Here is a 27,537-nt window from a genome sequence, read left to right on the forward strand (position 1 = left end):
TCTGACCTGACAACGAGTTCGACCGAGAGCCAATCAGATCCATCCTTCTGGCGTGCGCCCTTCCAAAGTTAGCCAATCACACGCTGAGACTTGAATTGCTGGGGCGTGGAACTATCGAACATAGCTTTATTTTTTTCCCGCGGAACATTTCAAGGGCTTCAGCCAATGAAATCACAGGTTTACGAACTCCAAAACGGAATGTGCTATTACACTTTTCTCACGATTAAAGGGGTGGAGTGATTTTTAAAATAACAAAAAGGCATATTTATTTCAATATAAAAGATAACATATCGATATATTAGTTATAAGATCTGTATCATAGGTTCGTTTTGCGTACACCGAGTCTTTTTCTGAGTAATATATTTTTTTCATAATATTTAACGTAGATTCTCCCCTCCTTCTTAAAGTGTTTCAGAGAAACAGCTGTTTATTCAAAAAAGGAGAGGGAGTTTTAAATTTGTAACACGCAACACAAAAGAAGTGTTTTATTAACTCTTCATTTCATCCATTGCTTGGAATCTAAAAAATATTACACACTCACAGCGGAATGAATACTTCCCATGCCAATCAGTTACTGAACTTTATTCCAAAGCACGAATTATCTCCTTCCTCAGACAGAAGTGGCTTCTTAATTGACATTTTTATGCGAATTTCTGCTGTAAAAAGAATTCCAATGCATTTTAATAAGATTACTTTTTAAGGATTTATAGTTGATCAAATTACAATATGTTAAAACATTTTCCATTCTTAAAGGAAAGACTATTTATAGGCCTTCGCCATTTGTTCTTCTTGCACAGCTAATTCTCCACAGCGAGGATTGTCAACTGTACCATTTTATTTGCATTTCACGTATTGGCACCCTTCAGGAAACTTAAGGCACCGTACAATTTGCACACAAGAGACAACAGAGGAAATAAGAAAGAAAATTGGGAGATTTATAAAGTGGAGCTAGTGCAGTCAGGAGTTGGACTAAATGCTACATTAAAGAGTCTCGGTATCAGTCCGGTGTTTAATGCTGGCAGCAGTAAAGGCTCGGACGGGTTTGGGCCCTGAGCTCCTGAGACGTGCGGCTCCACGCGAGATGTGTGTGTGTGTGTGTGTGTGTGTGTGTGTGTGTGTGTGTGTGTGTGTGTGTGTTGTGTTGTGTGTGCGTGGCTTCACCCAGCAGAGCTCACATTAACAGCTGTCCCAGAGTCCTGCATGAAAACCGGATAAAAACATCTATGTGGAGAGCAGAGCCTTTGTTTACACCCCGGGTAGCGCCGGGAGCCAGTGCAGCTCGGTTCTTGTAAAAAACGAAGCTCATTCTCCCTCTGCAGTGTTTTTCCCCCACGTTCAGAAAATGCGGCCGCGATTGTGGAGAGCGTCACCATCTCTTTACCCATCAGACATGTTTCGATTTGTTTCCTGGGTCTATGGTTCAGCTACAACGAGGTCTTTCACGTTTTGTTCAGTCTCTTCCTCGGAGATTAGATAAATTAAATCCTTTATGAAGCTTATTGACGTTAAATTGATTTGTCTCCAAATAGTGCCTTACAGAAGGACAAGTTCGGAAATTAGCACGATCACTGCGCCAGGTGATAAGAATCAGATCTCATTTCATTTAGCATTTTTATTTACATGACCAGGTGGAATTTAACTTGTGTCACTAAGATTGTTTTGGGAGAGTTTAATTGATAATCAGTTAGCAGTTGTTTAGGAATCAGCAAAATTTTAAAAGATACCCGGTTTAAATAGAAATCGATTTGTTACATTTCATGAAAATATACATCTACATGCCAAATTAATGTAGATTCTTCTAAAAATAAATATATAAATATTAACAAGGTAACTGACTATGAGTATGTATGTTAATCAATGTTAACGCTAACGCTGATTTGGATTGTCGTTATCGGAGAAGTGTTGAAAAAACTCAGTAAATCTCATAAAGGAACCCACTGGCTGTGGAACACACATGGGCTTTAAGATGTGTAAGTAAAGTTCATTGTGATGATTTATTCTCAGAACAATTGTTTAGACTACCTAAAAAAGTTTCAAAACGCACAACACTGTAGTCTGGGGGTGGGCACACTATTCTATACAAATCGGAATAAAAAAGTGCTCTTCTATTATTTTATTCTTTAGAATGTTTTTGCTCAAACTGGTTTTTCTTGCGAAAGTGTTTCACAGGACAAGACTGTAAGGTGGATGGGGAAACCACAAATTAAGACGTCGACTTCAGTTATAAAGCTTCCAGTTTGTGAGAAGTCGCCGGTTCCGCGGGGATGCGGTGACCCAGCCGCTCGCCGGTCGCGCCGCAGTTGTCGCCGGGAATGGCGTGTCCCCCGGGGTCAGTGCTTCTGGGGCATCCTAATACCATTAGTAAAGAGCCAGGGGCGGGGTGTCGCTGTCACACAGCTGCCAGCAGTGTAGATGGCCTGTTCATAACCGCTTTTCACCGGGACCCTGATTGGCTTTTCTCTTATAACAAGCCCGTCCTTCCACCTCACAAATTATTGTGGCATTGCCCTCCATCCTGATGTTACTGTTGGTGGAGGGCTGTAGTACAGTACGTGCAGTTTCAGTTTATGTTTAGTTTACAGAGCAAGGACAGTACACAACTCTTGAGCTGCTCCTCATGTCTATTTTGCATGTGTGCAAAATAAAAACATTTTAAACAAAAGAAACCCAAAGTCAATGCAACTTGGAAAAAAAAGTGTTTCCTTTTCCGTGCTTTTTGGGTCATTACTCACATAGAAAACTTCAAGACAGCCTCAGAACAAATACAAATACATATTACACGGTGCAACATCCTCAGAAACATTAATTATAAAGAAAGAAAAGGTGATTAGGGTAAGATTCCTGTCCTTGATGGGTCTGTCTTTAGATTTGTTAACGAGAAAATGAGAAGTACAAGTCTCCATGTCTTGTCATGCTGGGAAGCAGTGAGCACCTGCAGTTACAGGCTAAAGAGAAGATTTCTTTGCTCAGCGTGGACTATCTGTTTGGTCAACAAGAAGGACAAAGAAAAACAACCAATTTCAAAGCCTTTGCCTCAAAATCTAAACAGGACCAAGGTGGGTATTCTGTGTTGTATCATCCAGTAACTGCATTTCTAATGTCTTATCAGACTGGTTTAGTTTTAGCTCAGGCTCACTAGCACTGATGACTCATTGCCATCCAAAGGCAATTGTACTTAACTGTTAAACTAGCTCTGAAACTGGCTGCTGATCCAGGACTGTGCACAACAGCTGGAACAGCAGCTGCATTATTAAAGTGTAATTTTCCATGGCTATACTTCACCATTAATCCGTTTTCTTATTTTCCTATTCATATATTCTTTTGTTTTATTTATCATAAAGCTACTTATCCTGTTCTGTCAAAAGTTTAACTGGCACCGGAGAGCTTTGTATTTTAAGGCCAATATAGAAATCAGCCTTCGTTTTAGGATTTCTGCTGCTGTTTTCGAAGGTGGTGTTTATACAGCTCTTGTATACAGCTCTCATAAAAGGTTTGATTAAATCATCTGATTAACTCATAACTTCATCCTAGTGGCCAGGTACAAATTACTCTTGATATTTTATGTCTGATATTTTATTAATAATAATTAATAATAATTGCTTACACTTATATAGCACTTTTCTGGACACTCCACTCAAAGCGCTTTACAGGTAATGGGGATCCCCTCCACCACCACCAATGTGCAGCCCCACCTGGATGATGCGACGGCAGCCATAGTGCGCCAGAACGCTCACCACACATCAGATATCAGTGGGGAGGAGAGCAGTGTAAGGAAGCCAATTCATAGAGGTACTTATGGTACTTATGATCATAAATTCCTCTCGATACTAATTATGGTTTTTATGTCTGTCTTAGTTTGTAAAACTTATAGAAATAAGTAATAGATTTGGAAGTGACATTTAATGTATGTGACAAAATCTTTTATTTTTACCCTGGTGTAAGTTTAAATAACCAATTTAAGTCAATCAGAAAAACTAATCTTTGGTGACTTAGGAAGACCAGAGAAACACAAATTCTATTTAAAATACATTTTACATTTGCATTGCAAAAATTCCCCAAAAGAACTCCATCACAACAGGGTCATTTTCCAGAGGGCCTGAGTCAACAACTGTCCTGCCAGACCTGTCAGATAGATTTGTCACCCCTTAGTTTAGGAATTTCAAAATTGCACTAAATTGCACTTCTGAAAAATGGATAATAATCCATTGGTTGATACCTATCTAAAGTATTACTGGTGGAACTAGCTACCTTCTGCACACTGTCCTATTGTTAGTGTTGTGGTTGAGGCTGTTGTCAAGATCAGGGCACTTATCCACCTTATTCACACCGATAGCTGGCTTCTATCACTGTTAATTCTGCTTGCATCACTGTTAATTCTGGTTACTGTATCACATGTAGACAACATGGCGCTGGTAGCTCCTCACCTAAAACATTACCTGCAGATCACTGTGATTGACCGGCGGGGGCGTTTGACAGGGTCCAGCAGCACCTCCTGTCCCCTCGTCTGCACAGGCCAGTCAGGACTGCTCCTGGGCTGAGCTGCACAGGCATCTCCTGACGGTGTTTCTTAACCAATCAGGTCAACTTATTAGTCTACATTGGGACCCCTTTTTAAGTTTTGGAGAAAATAATCATTTAGTGCTAACCCAGTTAGTTCTATCCCCCTCAACACCAGGACAAATATTTTGGCAACTGAATAGATATTATGATTAGGAGAATTTTGAAAGATTGTGCAAAGGGGCACTTGAGCTACATGCCTGTTATGATCAAGGACATGGAATTCAGGATTAACCACATTTTTAGCATGTAAATCATTTTCTAGCACGACCTGAAAAAGCATGCACAACTCGATAAACTGGCGCACGCAGCCTGATCGTGCCAGCAGTTTTCTATTCACCTTTTCCCTGAGAGAAAATCAGTTTGCCCCTGGATTATAATGAGACGTGGTACACTTGCAGCAACAATACAAATGAAATTAGAAACAGTCCAGGTCTCACAGTATTACGGGGACTCAGTGCTGGATCCTGAGTGAAGGAAGATGGGGCTTCTGGAGGGGGGTTGTGTTCCCACAGCGACAGAGGGAAAACACTCTGGGGGGTCCATTTCATGACCCCTCTCAGGTCTGCTATGATTTGTTGTGGAGCCCACTCCCCCAGGCCATTATCACCCACTGGAACATTATCACCCGCTGGAGCAGTTTCACTGAGCTGAAGCCAGGAATTTGTTTTGTTTGAGACTGCAGACTCCAGCAGTGGCCTGACTGCTCGGCTGTGAGCACACACCAGGACAGACATGGAAGTCATGAGATAACTTATGTGTGGCAGATTTATGATGACAAAACAATCACTAAAAAGAGCTAAAATAACACAAAAATCATGGGTTTACTCATAAAAATATGCAAATGGACAGAATTCAGTTGGAGGGGTGTGTGTTTTATTCTTCTGCATAAAGTCAGCAGTGGTTACAAGCTGTAAACCTCAGGAGTCAAGAAGAATGAGGCCTCACTTTCCTGCGATGTCAATAACAAAGAGAATGGAGGAAGCCCTATTTCCTATATTGTTTAGGCTAGTATGAACGATAGGAGTACATTTTATAACAGTTCTTTTGAAGAGGTTTTAGGCAATATGCAACACTGGAGTAATTAAAACTCTCTTTCCTGAAAGAAGTTGAAACCCAATCAATACCACATAAATGTTATCTCTCCATCTTTTGATCTGCTTTCAAAGAATCTGTCTCCCGCTGAAAAAACATCTCCCCTTTCTCACTCTCCAAATTGAGCCCTTAATAAGTTCAAGCAAAAACATATTAATATTTTATTCATTTTCTTAATTAAATTAAATTGAAGTTAATCATAAATCCCCAGCACCCTATAATTAAGCAGGAATGTCAGCAGCCAAAACTGAAATGGTCAATGTGACTGATGAATGGTTTCCTGCTCAGTTCGAGTCCTTGTATTGATCTAGACTTTTCAATTAATCAAGGTGTGAGAACAACTAGGGAACTATGGTTATAATGTGGTGTGGTTTGAAGTGTATTTTGAAACGATACAGGTTGAATTTAAATTTTAAAAGTTGACCATTTTAGGGAAGCAGACCTTGGAGGAATGAGAAGTTAGAGGTTTGACTTACACTTTACTGAAGGGCAATAGATTGGGACAGGATGAAAATAGAGTCAGTAGAGAATGGAAGGTAAAAGCTTAAAGAGATTGTACTTCAAGAACAGAACAGATTAATCACAGTTTAACAACTCCAAAAATCACTTTTATCAGAAATGCTTAAAAAGAACAGGATCTACAGTACTTAAAGTAAAAGAGTGCAATGAACTGCAAGCAGAGGTAAAACAGATATTAGAAAGGCCAAGAAACATTGAACAGAATAATGCAACGAAGGCTGAAATAAATAAAAAGAAGTTCATTCAGATCTTTTTTACCTCACCTTAGCAGGGATACAAATTTAGTATATTTGCAAATTTTAAAAGTTTAATGGTCTATTAAGAGAAGAGGCATAGAAGAAATAGAGAACTTTTCAGGAGATTAGATGGATGATATTGTCTGGGACTGTGGAGAAAAGGGCATTAAAACTGTACTTTTCTGTTTATTTATTTTTTCCACATGAAATAATTTGTTAAGCAGTTTTCCAGTCAAGGCTGGTCAAACACTAGAACCCTCTGGTTGCCTCAGTTTTTACATTTCCCTTTCTCTTCCTGGGGGAATGGAGTGATCATGTTATGGGACGTGGTGTAAAATATTTGCCATCCAATTGTAACGTTGTACAATTGTATAAACAATTACAGGAAATATAAGCAAGCAAAAACAACCTCTAAGAATGTCCCAGACTCTAACGTCAACTCACAAAATAGTCTACCAAGCTAAATTTGCTTGTGAAGGGCATAGAAAATTATCTTTAATTTTGTTATTTTCCTGTGTTGTTCTGTTACAACAGAGTTATATTTTCTGTTTTTAAAAAAACTGTTCCACTAACAAACTGATTTCCTACTGTACATTCTAATACCTTCCAGGAAAAGATAGCAGTAACAGTTCATTATCATTATTATGTTGAATAACAGATTGGCACCCCAACAGAATGTCATTATGTTTGAAACATTACAGTTCATTGGTCATGTCACTAAAGCTCTTTGAATTTGAATTTTAAAATTTCAATAACAAGGATAGATGACATTCAAATGTTTGGAGTTCATGGTTGCAGCTCTCTCTCTGGGGATGTGAAGAATTCCTTCATCCAGCACAATTAGACAGCTGACGCACAGAGGCAGAGCTATTAACATACCTCTTCGGGATTTCAGGATTCCTTTATCACAACGTAGGAAGGTTTCAAAGTAGCACCCAGACAGGGAAGTTGAGAAACTGGGAGTGCAGGTCTCTCCTGCTCTCTATAGACCTGTTATCTTTTGTCAGTTCAGTTGTTCAGAGATGCTGACATTTAAAATATGCTCCTCAGCTGCAGGCAGTGAGCCAGCCAGGTGTTCTTGGACTGACATGGCGTGTGATAACCTCGCTGTGCACTTTGTAAGGCAGAGTTCTTGCTTATCTCTTCCAATCACTGTCCAGTTTTTTGACTGTGAAGAAAAACAAGTACGCACAAACTCTGACTTTGCATGACTTGCCTCAGTGATTTTGTTCTACTGTGTATTTTAATAATTGCTACCAACTACATAATTTATAGCCATTTGAAACCAAGTGACACAAACTATTACCTTGGTGCTTCACTTACCCATTCATACTGTAAGTAAACAGTACTACACATTTCAAGCACAAAACTGAACAAGCAGCACCTACAATTAACAAAACTCTAACATTACGGGACTACGTACAAGCACTATTACGACATACATTGCATAGCACAAGGATACAGAAGAGTATTTAACACAGCTCAATTTATTCACACATAATACTTGTGAATAACAGTGAGCAGCATCGCAGTGCAGGACAGACAGCGAGTCTTCTGTATCACAGGAAAAAGGCTTTGACAGAATGCGCCAGGCCTGAGCTGCTCGATGAGGCGAGGTGTTAGTTTCAAAAAGGAAAGCCTGGTCTTCCAGGTGTGTGTCCTCACTAGGGCAGCTTGGTCTGACTCAGCCCAGATTACAAGAATGCAAAGGAACAAGTAATAGGTTTATTACTATTACTTGACACCTGAAGAAGGCTTCAAAGCCGACACGTCGTGTTTTCTCTCTTCTCTTTTCAGCATTGAATAAACCTATTACTTGTTCCTTTGCAGCCTACGTATGCTGACGCAGCTCCCCAACTGAACTACTTCTGATTACAAGATTTATTTGAAATCATAGTTTTTCAATGGAGGCATGGGACAGGCCAGCACGTTGTTGCATCTTTACTAATTCTGTTTTCTGGCCTCAGTGATCTAGTGCTATGTCAAAGTGCACACCTCTTCTTTTACTAAAGCTCTTCTGGCCCTGCACACTTGAAGGAGGCAATAAAAGTCAATAAAAGTCAGAGAATGCTGAAATGGCTTCAAAAACAGTTACTATATGTGCAGATCCTTCAGAATATATGAATAAGTTTAACACAGAGTCTGTCTCTTTTAATGCAACCATTGATTCTTTCATTGACATAAAGTCTTTGATTGACCTTAAAGATAGATACATGTTTCCTATAATTTCTTTGAAAACAGACATTTCTGGTTATAAATGGTGAATATTGGTTGAAATTCTCTCTCATTCAAATGCTATATTCTCTCTCATTCAAGTGTTAAATGTGCTATATCACACACCTGCATAGGATGAGACGGAATAGTTTTAGCAATTAGACATTTATAAACAGCTGTCAGGCTTGTTATTCATTTTCCCTGCTAAAATCAATAAAGCACCTTTCCTTTCTCCAGATAATTCCATGCTTTCATATTTGTAAATGTTTCTCTTTATTTCTAGTTGACACAAAGCAGTGATGTCTTAGTGTGAGTGTGAAGAAGGGGATCACTAATTCTCCTGTTATTGTCCCACGTGGCTCGGGGCTCTCCCCTCAGACCAGGGGCATGTCTGCCCGCTCCTGGCAGGAAAGGCCAGCGGACACCCTGTAGCGCTCCAGAGAGGCCAGTGCCCTTGACATTTCCATATCAATTTCCCCAGCGATTGTGCACAATAGCTGCACAGACCTCAGCCCCGCCATGTGCTGTCAGAGCTGCTGCAGCTGCTGCCCGTTCTCTGTGGGAACAGCTGGCTGGGGCCCCTGCTGGCTGCTTTGTGCTTTGAGACGCAGTACAGCCGGCTGAAGGAACACCCAGCACACTGAGAGACCTGCTCCCTTTCAGAACACAGCCCTCCTCCTCCTTGCCCGAGCCCCATACTGGCTGTCCCACTGTTGAGTCACATTTCTCAGCAACTCCTTGTCCAGAGTAGAAACTGTAGGAAAGATCCCCAGGGGACTGGAGAAAAGTGTCGCTGATAGACCCTTTACTTCCAGGCACGTGTTTGCCATTTCATTTGAGTCCCTACTAAGTATAAAGGCTATTTTGTTCATTACAGCACTAGATAATGTTCTTTTGAGTTAGCAAAAAGGACAACTGACAATGTCATGGAAATGGCAGTTTTGCAATTTTTCTTTAATCAATACAATACAAAGAAGCTTCGTTGGCAGACCATGTCACACAGGTATCGCTAAAGCATTATGCACAATTACACAGTATGTTGGCAGTGTGTACAATATGCTCCCCTGAGTAATAAAACCAACCAGCTACATATTTTTTTGGCAAATACAATCTTTCATGAACAATATAAAACAAATAATGTGTGAAGTCTGGCTCTATGGTGCAGTTGTCCTGGGGTAACTGTGTCTGCTGCTTTCCATTCCAGTTGAGCTCTGATCTATTTGATTTGTTTGCTTGCTTGTTTAGACTTTTGGCTAACTTGTTTATTTCTATGCTAGGGTATTCAAAAATACCCTTCAAGCATATTGTGTCACACAGCTTCTGTATACTGAGCTTTAAACACCCTCTCCTGAACTTAGTCATGCTGATTCCTTATCAAACATGATGAGCAGACACAGGTGGGGGTAAAGTTGCATGAAAAACACCCACAATGAGCTCTTTCTGCCTTCTGCAGAATCTGCAACGGTCCAACAGTTTTGGAACTCGGAGACTGGTACAGGTTTGATACCAATTATAAATCCCTTTCAACACATTGACAGCAGCAAACAGACTTTGCAGAATGATAATGTAAAAAGTAGTTTACAGAAAGTAGTTCAAATAGGTAGCTGTGTCAGCTTGAGTAGGCTCCAAAGCAAAAGGACTGGTACTCTGACTACATCTGCTATGAAAAAAAATCTTCAGCACTCTCTGCACCTAAGATTAAAAAATCACCACAGCTCTTCATTCTGGATCACAGCTCAAGCACAGCGCCACAAGGCTACTGAATAGTTCACAGAACCGCTCTAAAAAATCATAATAAAAGACCCAGTCTTCTCACAAGATGCAAAAAAAGCCATTCAAGCTTTTAGACCAGAAAAGCAAATAGCGAGGACTGAAGATATGACCATAGTGCCTTCCACATAGAAACAAAGATTGAAAAAAATTGTAGGGAATATTCCCTGGAGTATATTGCACTGAGCTACTTTTCCTTATGCAGAGATTCAGTTAGCAAAGATCAAATTTAGTTTGTGATCAAAAAGAAACATGCATTTTGTGATTCATTCATATACAGTGTCTTTCATCTCAGGTGGGGTCCCACTCCACCTCCCACTGTAGTGCAGCTTTCACCTGGTAGTCAGGATCAGCAGAAACACCCACAGGACAGCTGGGGGAAGAGCAGCACCAGCGTATCTGAAGGGGTTTTAATATTAAAATGCCTGTGCTTTGTCTGCAGGCAGCGCAAGGGCAGGCTGTCCAGTAGAACGAATGAGCTGCATGCAGAAAGACAGGGGTCAGAGGTGCAACAGCGTGGAGCTGGGCAGAGCAGATGGCCTGGGCAGCACAGAGCGAGCAGCCATTCAGGCGAGGATTACAAAGGCAGGCGGGGGAAAATGAATGAGAGGCCGGGAAGCCTTTCAATGACAATGGCAGGGAGACTAGGGAATGGTTGTACACGAGCAGAGCAACAATAACTGCAGTTAACTGCAGTTCACAGAACGGTCTATTAAACAGCATGAAGGAGCAGCTCTGACTAACAAAAGTCTCTGTGCAGAATAGCAAAGGACCTCACACTTGTAGGACTAGTTTGCGCTCTATGCCCTGTGACTGTTGGAATTTATGTATATTTTAAATAAATTACTCCAGAGCCAGTTTCTTGAATCTCATCGTGTTGAACTCCAGTCCTGCAAAGTTAGCGCTCTTTAAAATCACCTGTCAACTGTACAATGTGAATAAATGGTCCTTCTGACCAGTCAAGCATAAAAGTTAATTATTTACAGGCCTGAAGCTCCCAGGGAGGGCCTGCTCTGCTCCAGACCTGAGGCTCTGCTCCCGAGTGCAGAGCTCCACCTCCTGGTGGATGTGAGAACAGCAAGGGGAAGACATTCTCGGCCGGTGACATTCCTGCCCTTTCCCACCACTAGCCGGTGTCGAAGGAAGCAAGATGACACGAGCTGCTGTTCACTCTCTGGGGCAGAAAGGAGAAAAACAGCTGCCAGTGCCAGTAATAGAACAGATCTCAGCTTCACAGACATCCCACTGGTGGGTGAGACAGAGTAAGAGCTGCACTGGATACTGAGCAGACTGCACTTTGGCCTCGTGCCTCATCATCAGGGATTGTGTTGCTGGTGCTACTGCGTGCACTGAGCAGTAGGGTGGAGCAGCGGTTCGGGCTCTGGACTTGTACCTGGACTGTTCTGGGTGGGGCACTGTGCTTGTGCTCTTGAGCGAGGTGCTTGACTTGAATTTCGCCAGTAAAAGACCCATCAGTAATAGGTACATGCGGCAGCCTAGAAGTGCATGACTGCATCCTGGACTGGTACTTGCTCATTACAGGGAACACAACGTTTCGGCTGTGGAGCCTTGACACCACAATAAGGCTGGTGGCTATCAGGAGCGTGTCTCAGGAGCAAGGGATCACACCTTGGACAGAAAGCCAGTCCATCACAAGACTCACACAGACACACACAGACTGGAACAATTCGGAGGCAACAAAAAGCCTAATCAGTTTGTCTTTGGAAGATTGAAGGGACTGTAGCACCTTGTATAAACTCATACAGGGGCACTAGGACACCCTAAACACCATGCCTTCCTTCTGCCCTGTCTCCTCTATTCCTCCCTTGTTGTTACTAGAAGTGTTAAACTTTAAAAGTTCTTAGTGAGAATCCTCACCCCCTTTAAGTTCTGTCCCTCAGACAAGAAGTTAAAGCTGTTCTGATATCTCTCTCAGTTAGGCCACTAATTAAATAAACGTCTAGCACAAACTTATTGACTGAACCCTGAGAGATATTTCACACAGACAAAGACAGGACACCATTTGTTAATCACAACTATCCTGTCCGGAACTGTTGTGGGTAGAGAAACATCTACATTCATAGCTTTCAGAATTTCCTTAACCAATAACATGTTATTGATCAAGAAATTCTACTCTTTTTCAAGCACCTCAGATACCACATATATCAATTCCTAATGACACATGACAACTATAAAATTAAGTTTTTATTTACTTATTTCTTGTTTACCACTACCATGCTGCATTGTACATCTGTGGTTTCAAAGTAGCAGCCCTAGAGTCTGTTTATTCTGCCTGTTGCCTGACTTGTCCTCATACCTAGAGCCCAACTGTCACCTCTTGTGCTTTGTGTTTCTTCAAACTGAGGTCTTGCTGTGAAATCTATGCCGTTAGTGAAAGGCTCTTGTAGTTGAGACTGCTGGGGTGTTGTGAGAATCTGTGAGTCCTCTGAGAGCTGTTAAGTCATCAGTTCCCCGGAGAGGAGAGGTGTAAACTAGAGGAGGCCTTTCAGCTCTCCCAGCTCTCCCAGCTCGTCAGCACCGTCTCCTCGTGTCTGAGACCACATCCGCCCTGCGTTCCCTCCCGCCCCCTGAGCCCTGGGCACTTTGGCACGGCCCTGTAGTGTGGCCACTTCATTACGTCTTAGTTAGCGTCAAAGACAAGACATACAAAACTGATAGCAGGAGACACATCTTTACACAATGAGTTGTGTGAGTATGGAACAAGCCATCCAGACATAGATAGATACTTTATTGATCCCGTGAGGGAAATCAATACATGGGACATGTTGCTGAAACAACATTTCAGCATTGTTTTTTTTTTCAAGAAACTGGATGGGATGAGATTCTCTTATCTTTCTTATGTTATTTAACCTGCCTTTGGATTAGCATGGGACCATGGAAACATGGAAACATGACACTGAACACTGAAATGATCTGGCCTTGTTTTAGAGTTGAGGCACAAGATAAAATCAATTAGATCCTTACATAATAACATCACTTCATTAGCCCTATACAATTTCTTGCATTAGGAATTTGTCTTTTCGCATACCCCAGCTTGCTCTCCATGAGACCCACAGATAGGGAGAGAGCCTGGGGTCAGAGCGCAGGGTCAGCCATTGTACAGCGCCCCTGGAGCAGCTGGGGTTAAGGGCCTTGCTCAGGGGCCCAACGGAGTAGGATTCCTCTGCCAGCTGTGTACAGACACTGACTGACTGATGGCAGTGTTGTAAATAGTTTGGTAACTAATATGTTTTGTCAGTGATACTATGCTGATATCATTGACAAAACGTGTATTGCCATGTTAATAAAGGATGTTCCCCATATTGTTCAGCCCTAACGCAAACACAGATACCTCTCAACAGCAAAACATCTTACTTAAAATACAATTTAGTTTTCTATTTCTGTATTTTACAAATACATTTTCCTGGATCCAGAGTATTTCTTCCACCGTTTTACTTTCTTAATCCATCTTCACCTAAAACTTTCCTTTCCAGGTCTGTGTTTGTGTATACAATTCAACACACACAGGTAGAAACTGTGTTCTTGATTTTGTGTTGTTGGACCTACCTGCTATCACCAAAGAGATTCAAATAGCTGTACCTAGAAAGACTGCAATTTTAAAACTCAGAGACTAGCTCTGAGTTATTTTTGTCTTTTTGTTTCTGTTTTGCTAAGTAGTTACTTTGGTAATATTGTAAACAGTCACTTGCATTGAATCGAGCCCAGTGGATCACCTGCATCTTTCATGGACTGCTGTTAACACAAAGGTCTTACTGCCAGGCTCTCTGTCCTCTGCTAATGTCTTCAGACCATCTGTTAGGAAACATCACCTGTCTTTAATGACCTGACTTCTTTAACATAAGTACATCTAAACTTAAAAAGATCACTTGCTGGGAGGCGAAGGGGGGAGGGGGGTTTGTAGGAGAGGAGGAGGGGCTGTTTCCCCTGAGCCAGCTGGTCCTGAGGCTCACCGACCTGAGCCACACCAACACTAACCAGCCTCAGGACAGCACTGCTAGAGCACCACAACCCAGACTCAACCACATCACAGCACAGATCAAACAGCAATGTCTCACACACTGGGAGACACACACACAAACACAACATAAACTGGAATGCTACAGAACCTTAAACAGACAATACACACTAGCTGAATATTTGACCAAAATAAAAAATAACAAACAGAAACAGACCCTGACGAAGTACAGGCTCAGTGACCACAACCTGGCCATAGAAACTGGGCGACACAGGCAGACCTGGCTCCCACTGCCAGCAGGGAGAAATAGAGACAGAGGTGCACTTCCTTCTGCACTGTGACAGATACTCTGGGATTAGAGAAACATTCTTCCCGAAATTCAGAAATCTAATCCCAGAGTTCCCACACCTGCCAAAACCACAACAGGTCCCAATCCTACTGGGAGAGGGAGGAGGGAACTCAGTTGATCTGGCAGCCCAGTATGTGATCTCCTGTCACAGCCTGAGGAACAGTGAGTCCGTCTCCCAATAATGCTCCAGCCGCCTACAGTATATGTCGATATTATATAATATGTCTTTGTTGTAAATGTCTGTAACATGTCTGTAGATTTTATTTTACTTCTATTTTTTGTTTTGTTCTATGTTAATTTTATTATTTTTATTTGCTTTGGCAACACTGATTGTACCTATCGGTCATGCTAATAAAGCACCTTGAATTGAATTGAATTGAATTATAACTTTAACTTAAAACACTTCAGGTAATGATGACTCCCCTCCACCACACCTGGATGATGCGACGGCAGTACGCTCCCCACACACCAGCTCTCAGTGCCAATTCATAGAATAAAGGATTCAAGATCAATAGGATACTGTATTGATCCCGTGAGGGAAATTGCAGTGCAACAGCAGCTTTACACAGACAACACAGCCACAGTGTAACGAATGACACAATAATAATAGTACTACTACATACAATACAATCAGTACAGTGAGGGGTGCACTAAAAGAGTTACTCGCAGTCCGGACACACAAAGAACAAACTAGAACAGAACAGTACGCAGAAAAATCGTATCACACATATGAATATAAATATAAATGTAAATATAGATATAGATTTAGATATAAATATAAATATAAGTAAGAATTACCTCCTGTAGCGCTCCTGTCGCACCGTGGATGGATCAGCCGATTGCTGAACGTGCTCTTCATTTCTGCAAGCCTGTCATAGAGGGGATGGGAGACCTTGTCCATGATGGCCTCTAGTTTGGACACCATTCTCCTCTCAGCCACTACCTCCAAGGGGTCCAGGTCAGACTCAATGACAGAACTTGTTCTCCTGATGAGCTTGTTCAGCCTTTTAGATAATCAGTTTAATTTCAAATCAGAGAAAATCAAACTTTAATTATTTTCTAGCAGGTTTGCATTTTGCATTTCTGGTACGACAGAAATACATTTCTCTGTTGTGCCCTACACATTATAAAATTATATTATCCACCTGAAAAATATCACAGCTCTGGGAACAAAAGCCTGCAATAATTCTGTAATTATTAAATTGACATGAAAACAACACAATGGAAAGTGTGAAAATGCAGAGTTGAGCAGCAGGAGAGGCTGTAATTAGTGCTGTCAGACACACCCCTCTCGCTAGTGGCAGCAGCAGCCTGTCACTGCAGAGGAGGCAGGGCTCAGCATGAGACTCAGACTTGTGAAATGTGGTAACAGTCATCTCATCTGCAACTGTTTTTTTACAAGGAGCTTTTGGGACGAGGATAAAGATGTGTGACTTGTTGAAATATGAAAATTAAGTGATTAAGGTCCAAGTAAATGTGAGCTAGGCATCTTCCTTTGAGCTGGCTGTGCCCCCCACTTGGTGTGATGGGACGTGTGAGTGATGCCAGACTAATCAGTAGCATTTTGTGCAGTAAAGCGATGTAACTCCTTATCAAAGCAGCAAAGGATTTATCCTGCAGCCCAGGTCCCATCCCTGTCCTGTTGATCATCAGCTATTGACAGGCTTTTGCAAAACTCACAGTAGGTTTCTGCTGTTTCCTGGCTGAACCTTAATGTTTCAGGTCAAACCAGATGAAAAGTCAGATGAAAAGTCATTATCTACTACCGTTTAACTATTACTGGGACAAACCATCTGAGCTGGTTTTATGCCGTATTTTATTTTACAGTACTGTTCTATTTTTTATGGAATCCCGTATAAAAAAAATAGTTATTTAAAAAAATGAACAATAAACCGTCGACAGCAGGAAACCTAAGCGTGTACATCGATGGCGCCCCTTGCAGGAGAGAATTTTATTCATAAAATTCTCAAACGCCGTCTGGGTGCTGGTCACCACAGGAACTCGTCACCCTCACAACTCTCAAGCAGCTTCCGACATCCAGGATACAGTACAGGCGGGGATGGTCATTGTTAATTGTTGTAAAGCAGCATTAGAGAGCAAAGATACATCTTGCTCTGTAAAAGTCAATATGAAGAGTAATTTACTGGAGCGTCTGTCGGAGCTGCAGAGATCCCGTTTGAGTAGTGTTTTGCAGTATGTGCCGATTTACAAACAGTAATCTGGTGGATGCTGCACATTGGTGGTGGTGGAAGGGAGTCCCCATTACCTGTAAAGCGCTTTGAGTGGAGTGTCCAGAAAACCGCTATACAAGTGTAAGCAATTATTATTATTATTATTAATCTCCAGGGAACGCACGAACCAACCCTTGAGAAAAAATCTTTACCGTCCTGAATGGAGGGAACCAGCGGCTCGTTGGAGCCACTAGATGGCGCCACGGCTATTCCCAGTGCCCGTGGCTGCAGCACAGGGTGGAGTGTAATGAGCGGTAATCACCTTGCGCTTTGGGGCACCGTACTAACAAGTAATGCTTTAAGGTTGCAAGTTGCTGTTGTAGGAATGACTATTTCAAATTGACAATTTGGAGAAACAAATATTAATTGACGTAGTGCGTAGTTACAATGTAATGTAATACCATTAAAAATCAATCCCCCTTATTAATGTAAAAAAAAATGCTTTACTTTTCAGACGTTTCTTTCCCCTAAACTGCACGTGCTACTGTGGAATTACAGTAGTGTGCCTAACAAAAATCTTTGTCTTTCTTATCCTAACAATCGTACTCTTGTTTCAAGATATCTTCAAAAAGTTGAATTGGTGTTAAATGGAGGTGGAATAATTCAAATTGAAGTTAGATTCAGCCCTCTGTGAACCCTGTCTGGTGACACTAGGGAACACTTACAGGCCTTGATCCAGGTGATCTTTAACGTTTAACTACTTGACAACCTAACTTATTGGAACGAGTAAAAGTTTATTCCCCCTCTGGAAAATAGAAAGGAGAAATGCACTGTTTTAGCTGCTGAGTCTTTTTCAGGGTCTCATCTTGGAAAAATACTTCTGTCGCCAGTCTGATTGTTCTTAGAATCTGAGCTCTGCGGTGTCAACAGAAGAAGCCGAACAGCCAGCCCATGTGCTTCTCCTTCCAGTCTCCAGAGAGGCGCTCAGCTTAATGTGTTCCTCTGACACAGCTCCCCACTGGAACAAGCCCTGGCCTGTCGATCACTGAAGACCAGCATTGCTGGGCCAGCTGAGCATGTGGATGAGGGGGGTCATCAGGCTGTTGATGGAAGCAGTGTTCAGGGACGAGACCCTGGTAATACTCACTTGTCCAGGAGCATCGGTGATATAACCCTGTTGCTGTACGTTGGCCAAAACATAGAAATCTGGTTTGTCTGAGGCCTTGGGATGTCAGTTCATGTCAATGTCACCATAGCTTTAGACAGGGAAGCTCCTTGAAGTCAGAAGAGTGCCCCCTCTTCTGTGCAGGATTAGTGTCTCAGTTGGGTCTTTGCGGTAAAGTTCTCTGGACACCTGTGGAAACTGCTCCAGCGCCCTCTGGGACAAGAGAAACAAAAGTGTTAGCCCGTGCCAGGTTATGCAGGATATAGACACAGGACACCATTGGACATCAGTACATTCAAGATGCTTTGCTTGTGCCTGTGGAATATAAGAGGCTCTTCCGACACCGAGCTGAATTCATCCGTAAAACACAGATAAAGGATGGAATCTTGAACAAACTGGGGCTCTTTTGTGTCGTAAACAGAGTGACAGAACTGGAACAGAAAGCATAAACAGAAACACCATTCTTCAAGGCGCGTTTATAATGCGAGTCCTTGTTCTAATCCCCTATCGTGAACACTGGGCTCTTGATGGCAGAGGACAGCGGACTCCTTGTCCAGTGGCTCTCAGGCACGGGGCCTGCAGTCCCTATCGGACCAAGCACCACTGCGGCCTGAGGCCCTTCATTACCCCAGAGCTCAAGACATGTCAGTAAGACTCAAGGACTGAGGGACAGGCTCAAGAGTCCTGAAGCACTCTGCAGATCCAGAGTGTGAGAGGCAAGTGTGCAACAGAGAGGAGTGAAATAAACAAGTGCCCTGATGTGTTTAGATAAACAGATAGATAGATATGAGATGTGTGCAGTCAAATTCACATATTTGTGTCACAGAATTACAGGTACACTATGTAAAGTGTCTGTCAGTGGCTGGAGTTGAATAATTGAAGCTGGACTTGAAAATCAGTTTATTAACTGGAATCCTTGGTGAAGATATCACAACTATGCTGGAAACTAACCTACTGAAATTTCCTCCTTTCATCCAATATGTGCAGCAATTTCTTACTTTCGTAAGAACAGTTAACTATCAAGAACTTAACAAGCTAGCTCCTCTCATTCGCAGAGTTTCTTGTACTCTTGTATTCCTTCATGTGTCAATGCAGCTCCATATTTGCGAGCTGCTGCACCTACACATGTGACCAGCAGGTGTCGCTTGAGCTCTGAGTCCAGTTTGGGCCTAAATTCTCTGAAGAGTTTGATGATGTTATCACATTGCATTCCGGCAATTCGCACAGCAATTAGCAGCATTCCAGGCTTCCCTCGCGCAGGAACACAATCACGCACATCCACCTCATAGGCCTTTGTTGTGTGTGCTCTCAGATGCGTCAGTAATCTGAGCACACATCAATGACTTCATTGTTGCGGCTATCAGAACCGCGCTTTGTTTCAACACAGTTGTAACTATAAATGAAATGCTCAATGCCTGAGGCAGGAGAGTAGGCCAGTGATGCATGTGAAAAGCTCATGAACTTCAAAAAGACATGTTTACTCTGTGGAGGTGTGACAAGTGCTCCAGCCAGCAGCCCAGGGAATCATGGGTTCAAATCCTGATTCTGATGCTGGTGGCAGTTGTACCTTGAAGCCAGGTACTTTAATAATAATAATTCCTTACACTTATATAGCACTTTTCCAGACACTCCACTCAAAGCACTTTACAGGTAATGGGGATCCCCTCCATCACCACCAATGGTAGCCCCACCTGGCTGATGTGACAACAGCCATACTGTGCCAGTATGCTCTCCACACACCAGCTCTCAGTGGGGAGGAGAGCAGAATGATGAAGCCAGGTCATAGATGGGGACTATTAGGAGGCCATGACTGGTAAAGGCCAATGGGTGGGGTTACCCCTACTCTTTTCGAGAAACACCCTGGGATTTTTGTAATGACAACAGAGAGACCACTTTACTCGGAAAGCTCTAATAAACGTACAATAAATGGGTCTTCAGGATGTTAAAGTAAATGAGAATTTGTCTTTGATTTACATACATTAGTCCAATAATTCTGTATGTTTGTATTGTAAATGTCTGTAAATGCTTTGTTAAGTGTATCATGCCATTTAGGTTTTTTTAATTTGAATTTAGAGGATTCAGTAAGTGATAGGCTCAGTGGCACAGTGGTTAGCATTGTCATCTTCATGGTGCTCTGGTTTCCTCCTACAGTCCAAAAACAGGTAATTGGCTTCTGGGAACATTGGCCAGCAAGTTCAGTCTGCTGCAAGGCCAGGTTCAATTTAAACACACAACAGGAACACATTTCTGTGGATCTGCTCGGCCGACACAAGGCACAAGCCACTCAAACCAAACAGATAGAGCTTCTCCCCGTGTCATCCTCAACAAGCCCATAGAAAACTGCTGCTGGACCTGGCACCCCCTGCTCGTGCGCTGGGGCGTCACTGTGACCCCCCCACTCTTCAGGCTCAGGTGAGAGGAAATGGCAGCTCTGAGTGGCCTTCTCATGTCCAATTTACATTGACATGCGATGCATGTAGATGTCTGTAAATGTTGTTTTAATTGTTCCCGCTTTTGTAACACTGTAACTCATCGGTCACACAGATCAAGCCCTGAGAATTTGAAAGTCCTTGTGAAAACAGTTTACCCCTTCTGTCGTTTGAAGTTGCAATCAAACAGCTGCTGTAAGACACTGAAGGGAAACGCAATCGATCAGCTGCAGGGAGCTGTAAATCTCCCCCGTCACTCCCTCCAGACACTCCCCAAAAGCGCGGGAGGCTCAGCTTCGCAGGAGAAACTTCATCTCGGATCGCAGGGCTCTGGGGTTTCGTCTCCGAGGTGAACCCTGATCCGCCCAGCACCTCTGCCTGTCCGAAATCAAACTGCGCTGACACGGTGTCAGCTCCACATCGTTCACAGTCGATTGACAGTGAGGTCTCTTCCATCGGTGATTGAATATTCAAGTGCTCCTAGCAAGCTGGTGTTACAATTTCAGGTGAATTAACAACATAGACACTGTTAGAATACTTTCCCTCACCAAGAGATTTATATTCAGGGGACCCCAGTTATTTAAAGTGAGCTTTGGGGTGTACAGTCACTCTGATCAGTGGGACCAGGGAATGCTGGAGGTCCTGAAGAGCTGTGAGCTGTTAAAGCTGATGCAGGCTGCTGTGAGCCCAGCTGGGCATCAAACCTGCAGACCCACTGATCCTCCAGTGTGAGGACAGGGAGCCTCTGATCTACACCTGCAGCTGAACTCTTTTATTAGATACATCCTTTTCTTTCTACTCAGAGCCTGGAGGTTTTAATCAAGATAGGGAAAGCTACAACTAAAAAGCAGACTCCTGCAAGTTTAGGAATCGAAAGCAATTAAAAAGATAATTAAAAAGTCAGTTGATCTCTGTAACTGAACTACATGCTAGGTTAAATATTTTTTAACCTGCTTCTGCACTTGTCTGTGTTTTAAAAACGTCTCCACTGCAGTTTTCTGCTGCCAAGATATTGAGGTGTTAAATCCATAAATTGAGAATTGATGCACATTTTGAACCCTTCAACTTATTTACTCAGCTTCTTGTTGGCTGAATAAAGGCTGAATAATCAACAGGTCAGAGTTCAGATGGTCCAGAGCAGAAGACCATTGCTCTCGTTTCGGAGTCATTCCTCGCTCATGTCTGCCAGGGTGTCAGTGTGTTGTTTGTCATGCAGAGTTGCCTTGTGTAAAAGTCAAAAGAAACAAAGACATATTCTTAGATTTGATGAATGACAGAGCACTTGAAACAATCAGAAAGCATTAATGCATTAGAACTAAATTCCAAAGGCAGAGAATTCTAACAAGCTTTGCTAGAAGAGAGTATTTAATACCCTTTTGTCCCTAAATCATGTATAAAAATGAATAAATCTCTGAAAAATAATACCAACAATTTAAAATATTTATAAAGAAGACCTTGTTGATATCTTAGTTGTTTACTACTCCCTGTGTGGCTGTCAGATTGCTGCACAACAATACTGACCAAACATTCCTCACAGTACACATCTTGTTATATGCAGGCCTAGTAGCACTCTGAAGAAAGAAAGCTTTGTGCTGTGTGACTAACAGACTGGTCATTTGCTTTGTTATTTAATTGCACATGGTCAGATTCCATTATGTTTTATATTATGATTATGATGCTAAGGATTCTCTGTGTTAGCTCTCAGGCTGTGAGCGAGCCCTTGTCACTGAACTGTGCATACATTTCTCAACACTGCAGTGTCAGAGAGAACCTTTTATCACATCAAAGAGGACAGAGCAAAGAGGTCAGGTAGGATATCACTGAGGTGCATCTCGGTGACCCCCTGAGCCACCCTGATTCTAACACAACAGGGGGCATTGATACAGCTCTGTGACAGCTCCCCAAGTCCTGATGGGTTGAAAATAGCCTCACAAGTGGTTTCTTTGAGTGGAGCAAAAAAGTCTTGATTGTGAGAACTGGTGCTATATATAAATGTACTGTTGTTGTTTCAAACACAGGCATGGTGGCACAATGGTTAGCATTACTGTATGACAGTGCTGGGGCTCTGGGTTCAATTCCTGGGGTGCTGTTTGTGTGTTCTCTCTCTATGTTCACCCCATCCTGAGAGGATCAATAGCTCTGCAGGAGACACAGGTTTTACTTTGCGTAAAAGCATTTCATTTCAAACTTCAAATGAAAAAGTACAAAACATGCCAAACATTTACATTCTGCAATTAAAGAGCAGAGGCGTTCCATAAAGTGTTTGCACAAAGATAGAAACACTCATTTCCCCTTTTCAAATTCTCCATTGAATCTTTAAATTGTTAAAGTGCAATGTTGGCCATTCCCAGGAAGCACAGCTCCCTGGCTCATAGCTTTGTCTCAGGATAGAAAGCAGAGCAGGGAGCTGCCTTTGCAGTGACAGAGGGGAGTTTAATTAGGACATAGAGACCCTGAGCTCTCAATGACAGCTGCTTAACCCCTGTCGAGTGAAGCACATTCCTGTGCTGATTAAGAGAATGTTTGGAGCCTCTGGACAACAGACTGTGCTGAAGGGGCTGGTAGGCAGCTTGTGGGGATAGACTTCACAGCAGCTCTGGCCTCTCCCACTCGGATCTGTTTCCTGGGCATCCCTGAAGACCATCAGACACGCAGGCTCAGCCCTCGCAGCAGCAATACCACCCTGCTGAGTGCATCTGTCCCCAGAGAGAGGGAGGGCACAGGCAGCACCCACAGAGTGCAGGGGGAGGGGGAGTCACTGTTCGTCCAGCAAGGGGAAAGGAACTGGGCTTGCTCTTCACAGAGAGAGACAGAAGACGTGAGAGCGTGGAGGAAGAAAAGCACGGTGAGAGAGAGAGAAAAGAAGGAGAGCTTGGTTGTTCTCTTGTGGATCTTAAGTATGCTCTGAACTGTGGAATGGCTTTGACTGGAGATCAATGGAACTCTGAAGACAGGTCCTTTTCCTTGGATTAGCTATTTAGTGTCTTAAGTCTGTGGTGCAGAGATTTCAATTCAGTAGCAGACACAGTCCATTCCTTGGGTAACACGTGGTTCGGCGATGTGAAATGACCTGGACACAACATGGCAATTACAGATTAACAAAGTTATTCTCCTTCATGGCTCCAGAAACTGCTAGCCGTAGCCAGTAATTTTAAATTGGATGTTGACATGCCAAGACGCTTCACAATGGAAATGAACACAATCACTGTGGAGTCAAAAACCAGCACCGGGATTTCCCAATCACCCGCTCTCACAGGACTGCTCATAGGGTAACATCTCCACCTTGGATTTCACGCCACTCAGAGTTTTATTGGAATACTTTACAACGTCTATTTTTTATTGTAGATATTCTTTGATTAAATTGCACTTCACTGAGGAAAATCCTTGGAGCCAGGAGGATCTACCCAGTGTAGTACTTTCACTGAAAACCTGGATTAGTCTGCAATTCCCTGCTCTCTGCTCAGCCCCTGTGCTGATGCATCACCTCACTCCCACCAGGGGTCCTGCGAGTGACGCTGAGCTGCAGCCACAAGGAGGAGGCAGAACCTCTGACAGAGTGCAGGAGCAGCCGTCCCTGGGTCTTCTTCTCCCTTGAGCTCTGAAAGAAGGAGAGCCGGGAGACACCAGCCCCGTTTGCAAAGACGCTTCTCTGGTTTAGCCTGGGCAGACGCTTGATCGCCAGGTTTTTATCTCCAGAGTTTCTTCCTTCTACTTCACGGGCACTTTATTTAAAGTCTCCGGGGAAGGTCTGGAGTGGGGAACCGATGGCATCCCTGGCAGGAGAGATGCCCAAATCCAGCAGAAAATTCAGTGCCCAGGAAGGAGTTCCTAGTGCCATCAGCAGTCCCTGCCCAGCCTTGCCAGACCCGGCCAACCGGTGAGTAGACCGCGCTGTGGGTTGGGGCGTCATCGTGCTGGCTGACCTGCTCAAGCTTCAGTAACGTGAGCGAGAATCGGTCCTGAAGGCAGGTAGCGCAGGAAGAGAAACTAACTGGTTTCTGCGAGCATATAACTTTATAACCTTTCACTCTGAAGATTTCTTTGAAATACAATTGCAGACAATATTGATAAAAAATGAAAAGCAATATCATTAGTTATTTTTTTTTTTAAATTCTAAATATAGTTAGCAATATTCTCCAATTGTATTGAGCTGGGGCCCTCTGGCATTTTTGTAGAGTATTTATATGACTGACAGAAATCTGGAAAGGATTACTTCTCCAGTTTAATGTAGATTTGAAATTGTCAGATAAATGAGTTACTTTTTATTATACTTCCATTTCTTGATTACTTGAAAAATATGATTTGATTTTTCATTATTATAGCTGAACTGTTGAAATGCTGATTGTTGCAATACTCTTTTCTTTGAAACATTAGGGCATTGAATCAGTCAGGATTGTACTTAAGATTTTTACACCTGCTAAGGAGCTAACAACGCAGATGAGGAATTCCCAGTATATTTAACAGATTGCGAGTTTCAGAAATGGTATAGTACAAATCACATTGTGTACATTTGTAGCTATTTCCTAAATGCTTTTGCCTGACTCTAATTGTTCTGAGTCTGGAGATTTGTCTGTGATATTGGGTGTTTGTGTATTACTGTTTGTCCTGCTGCTTTAGAGATCACACCTGAGTGTGTGTCCTTGCTCATCAGACTGGGGCTTTGCTGTTCTATGGAAAGAATTCCTCTGCCAATCTAGCAACACCGCCTAAAGCAGTAGTCTAGTGACAGGTTTCCTCAGAGGTCTCCCACCTCAATACTGTCCAGGCACAGCCTTGCTTATATTCTGTGATCTCAAATGTGTTGAGATGGGAATTTAAGTGTCTCTTTCACAAAGTGTAAATGTTTTTCAATAATATAACATAAGGATTTAGGGATTTAATGGGTTTCTTAGGCATTAGGAGGGTGAGAGAGGGACAAACACAAGACACACACTTCTAACACAGCATTATTAGACACACAATTTCACTGTATTAGAAATACACGGTGACATCACGTTGCATTATTAATACACTCATCCTTGCTGCCCTAGTAACATGCACATGTAACATACAGTAGCATTATGAACATGCCAATCTTGCTGTATTAGAAACATACACAACAGTGCATCGTTAACACACACATTATCACTGCATTAGATTCACTCAACTGAAACACATTTCACCATTAACACACACAACCTCGCTGCATTAGAAACAGAGCTACTCTGCATTCATAACATCAGCTGAGCTCCTCTCAGCTACAAGGCAAGTGGCTTAATGTTTGTTTCAAATATTTTTTTTAAACTATTACATATCATGTAACACGAGCTATATTTCTTACCCAGATTCTTGCTTTATACAGTCACAGGTCACATGCTCAAAAGAAAATAAAACCACTTCTGCAATGACTCCTTTGAGCACAGTGAGGAGAAATCTGTGCTGCACCAGTTTAAGCACATAGTCCTCTGTCTCTGGGCTCCCCAGCACTGCTTTTTCCCCTAGTTCCACTAGTGTGTTTCCCATGAGTACATTGTTGAATCAGCTCTGAGGCATCTTTGCAAACAGTTTTTTGGAAGAATTTATTGGAGCTAGTGTGGTGAAGCCGAAGAGCAGCAGAAAATTCTGCAGTATCTTTTTAATAGGCAGGGTGGCCGGCCCTGTCTGTATTTCAATGTGTACCCCTAAAATAGTGGAGCCGTCCAGTTCTCCTATGACACGTGTGCACTTTCAGAGCTCTGCATGCCATGCTCACGAGCAAGGCCAGGCTGCAGGACACGGCCGCTTGTGCCTGCGTCTGCTCTTGCTTGTTTTCACGGCACTTGTATTCTCAGCCTGTCAAGGCTGCTTAATTAAGGCAAGCTAATGGAGCCAGAGCTCTCTGTAGAAACGAAATCAGAATAGGAAACGCCCATCATATACCTCTGTGTGAGCTGGTCTGGCAGTTGTTTGTTAAAGAGCTGGTGCCTGACCCACCCTCCCTAACGGCCTCTTTGCCAGAGCGTGTTTACAGAGCAGCGCTGTGCTCCAGTGCTGTGTTTGTTTTTCCTGTTGGTGTTGTCTGGAGTGTTGGTGGGCCTCCGTCCCGCAGAGCTGAATGACTGCAGTGTTGTGCAGGGAGACAGCCAGCCTCGCCCACGGTGGGCAGCCGGAGTGCCAGGCCCTGGCATCTCGGTGCAGAGGAGGAGCAGTCCACTGGACGTCTCTGTGGCCTTGTTCCCATCCCTTGGACAGGGGGCTTGTGTCTGCAGATCAGCTCACAGTGGAGGCAGTGGAGTGAACATCTCAGCCTGCAGGTCTATCTTCAGTTATTGCAAGGGAGACACAATGAAAAACACCTTATCTAGCAATGCTGTGTGGCGAAGAGACAACACACCTACAGCGTATTACTGAGAGGCTTTTGACAAGACCGAAATGCTGGGACTGTAAGTAGTGTATGCGTGTCATTCCAGAAGATGAGACTTTGTTACCTGTTACCTTTGCGTTTTGGTGCTGACATTTAACACGGACTGGTGGCACACAGAAGAACGAAAGACAGTTCTGAGAAGGGGGAGGTCGGCTGGGGCCATGGGGGACAGCACAGAGACATGTGTCTGGAGAACTGCAGCTCAGTGGACTCTCCAACCCCACGCTGGTGCTCAGAGTCTGTGGGCTTTACTGCACAGACAGAGCCACATTCAGGCCATTCCTGCTGCCCACTCACAAGGGTCTCACTCACTGCAGGCCTGCTCAAGGCTGCATCTCATTATGCCACTTTAACACAAAGTGGAGTAAATTCTTACAGAAGCTCACAGTTTTGGACCTCATGAGGTAGCTGATGTGCTCCTGCTGGTCTCCCTGTCCCCCACTCGCACTGCTGTTTCCTGATGATCGTGTTCTTCAATTGCTGGGAGCGTTGAGGTTAAAATTTAAAATTGATTATTAAGACATAGCTGTTAATCGGATTTCAGACTACTTTTGGGATATAAGACAAACAATAGCAGCATTAAAAGTGTATGAAATACAGTGTATATAAATACACTCAGCCTGTCAAGGCACACATATATATAAGTACTATATACAGCATTGTTGCATAGTAGT

The 27,537-nt window shown here is 42.9% G+C and overlaps 1 protein-coding gene and 1 long non-coding RNA gene across 5 annotated transcripts in view; one reads left to right on the forward strand and one right to left on the reverse strand.

Moving 5' to 3' along the window:
* Nucleotides 1-7,049: 7,049 nt before the first annotated feature.
* LOC138239449 (uncharacterized) lies at nt 7,050-26,106 on the reverse strand. The gene is made up of 4 exons (XR_011189950.1): nt 25,802-26,106; nt 18,035-18,265; nt 15,515-15,720; nt 7,050-7,575 (listed from the first exon to the last, which is right to left on the reverse strand). It is a non-coding gene; the product is annotated as an uncharacterized lncRNA (long non-coding RNA).
* The window catches only part of znf638 (zinc finger protein 638), a 58,389-nt gene continuing 53,891 nt past the window's right edge, over nt 23,040-27,537 (forward strand). For all 4 annotated transcript variants that reach the window (XM_069190362.1, XM_069190818.1, XM_069190603.1 and 1 more), the window contains exon 1: nt 23,040-24,358. In XM_069190362.1, the coding sequence (XP_069046463.1) occupies nt 24,246-24,358 (113 nt within the window). In that variant the 5' untranslated portion in view covers nt 23,040-24,245. The remainder of the gene's footprint in view (nt 24,359-27,537) is intronic.

Source organism: Lepisosteus oculatus, chromosome 1 (genome assembly GCF_040954835.1).
Source record: "Lepisosteus oculatus isolate fLepOcu1 chromosome 1, fLepOcu1.hap2, whole genome shotgun sequence".
Taxonomy (NCBI): Eukaryota; Metazoa; Chordata; class Actinopteri; order Semionotiformes; family Lepisosteidae; genus Lepisosteus; species Lepisosteus oculatus.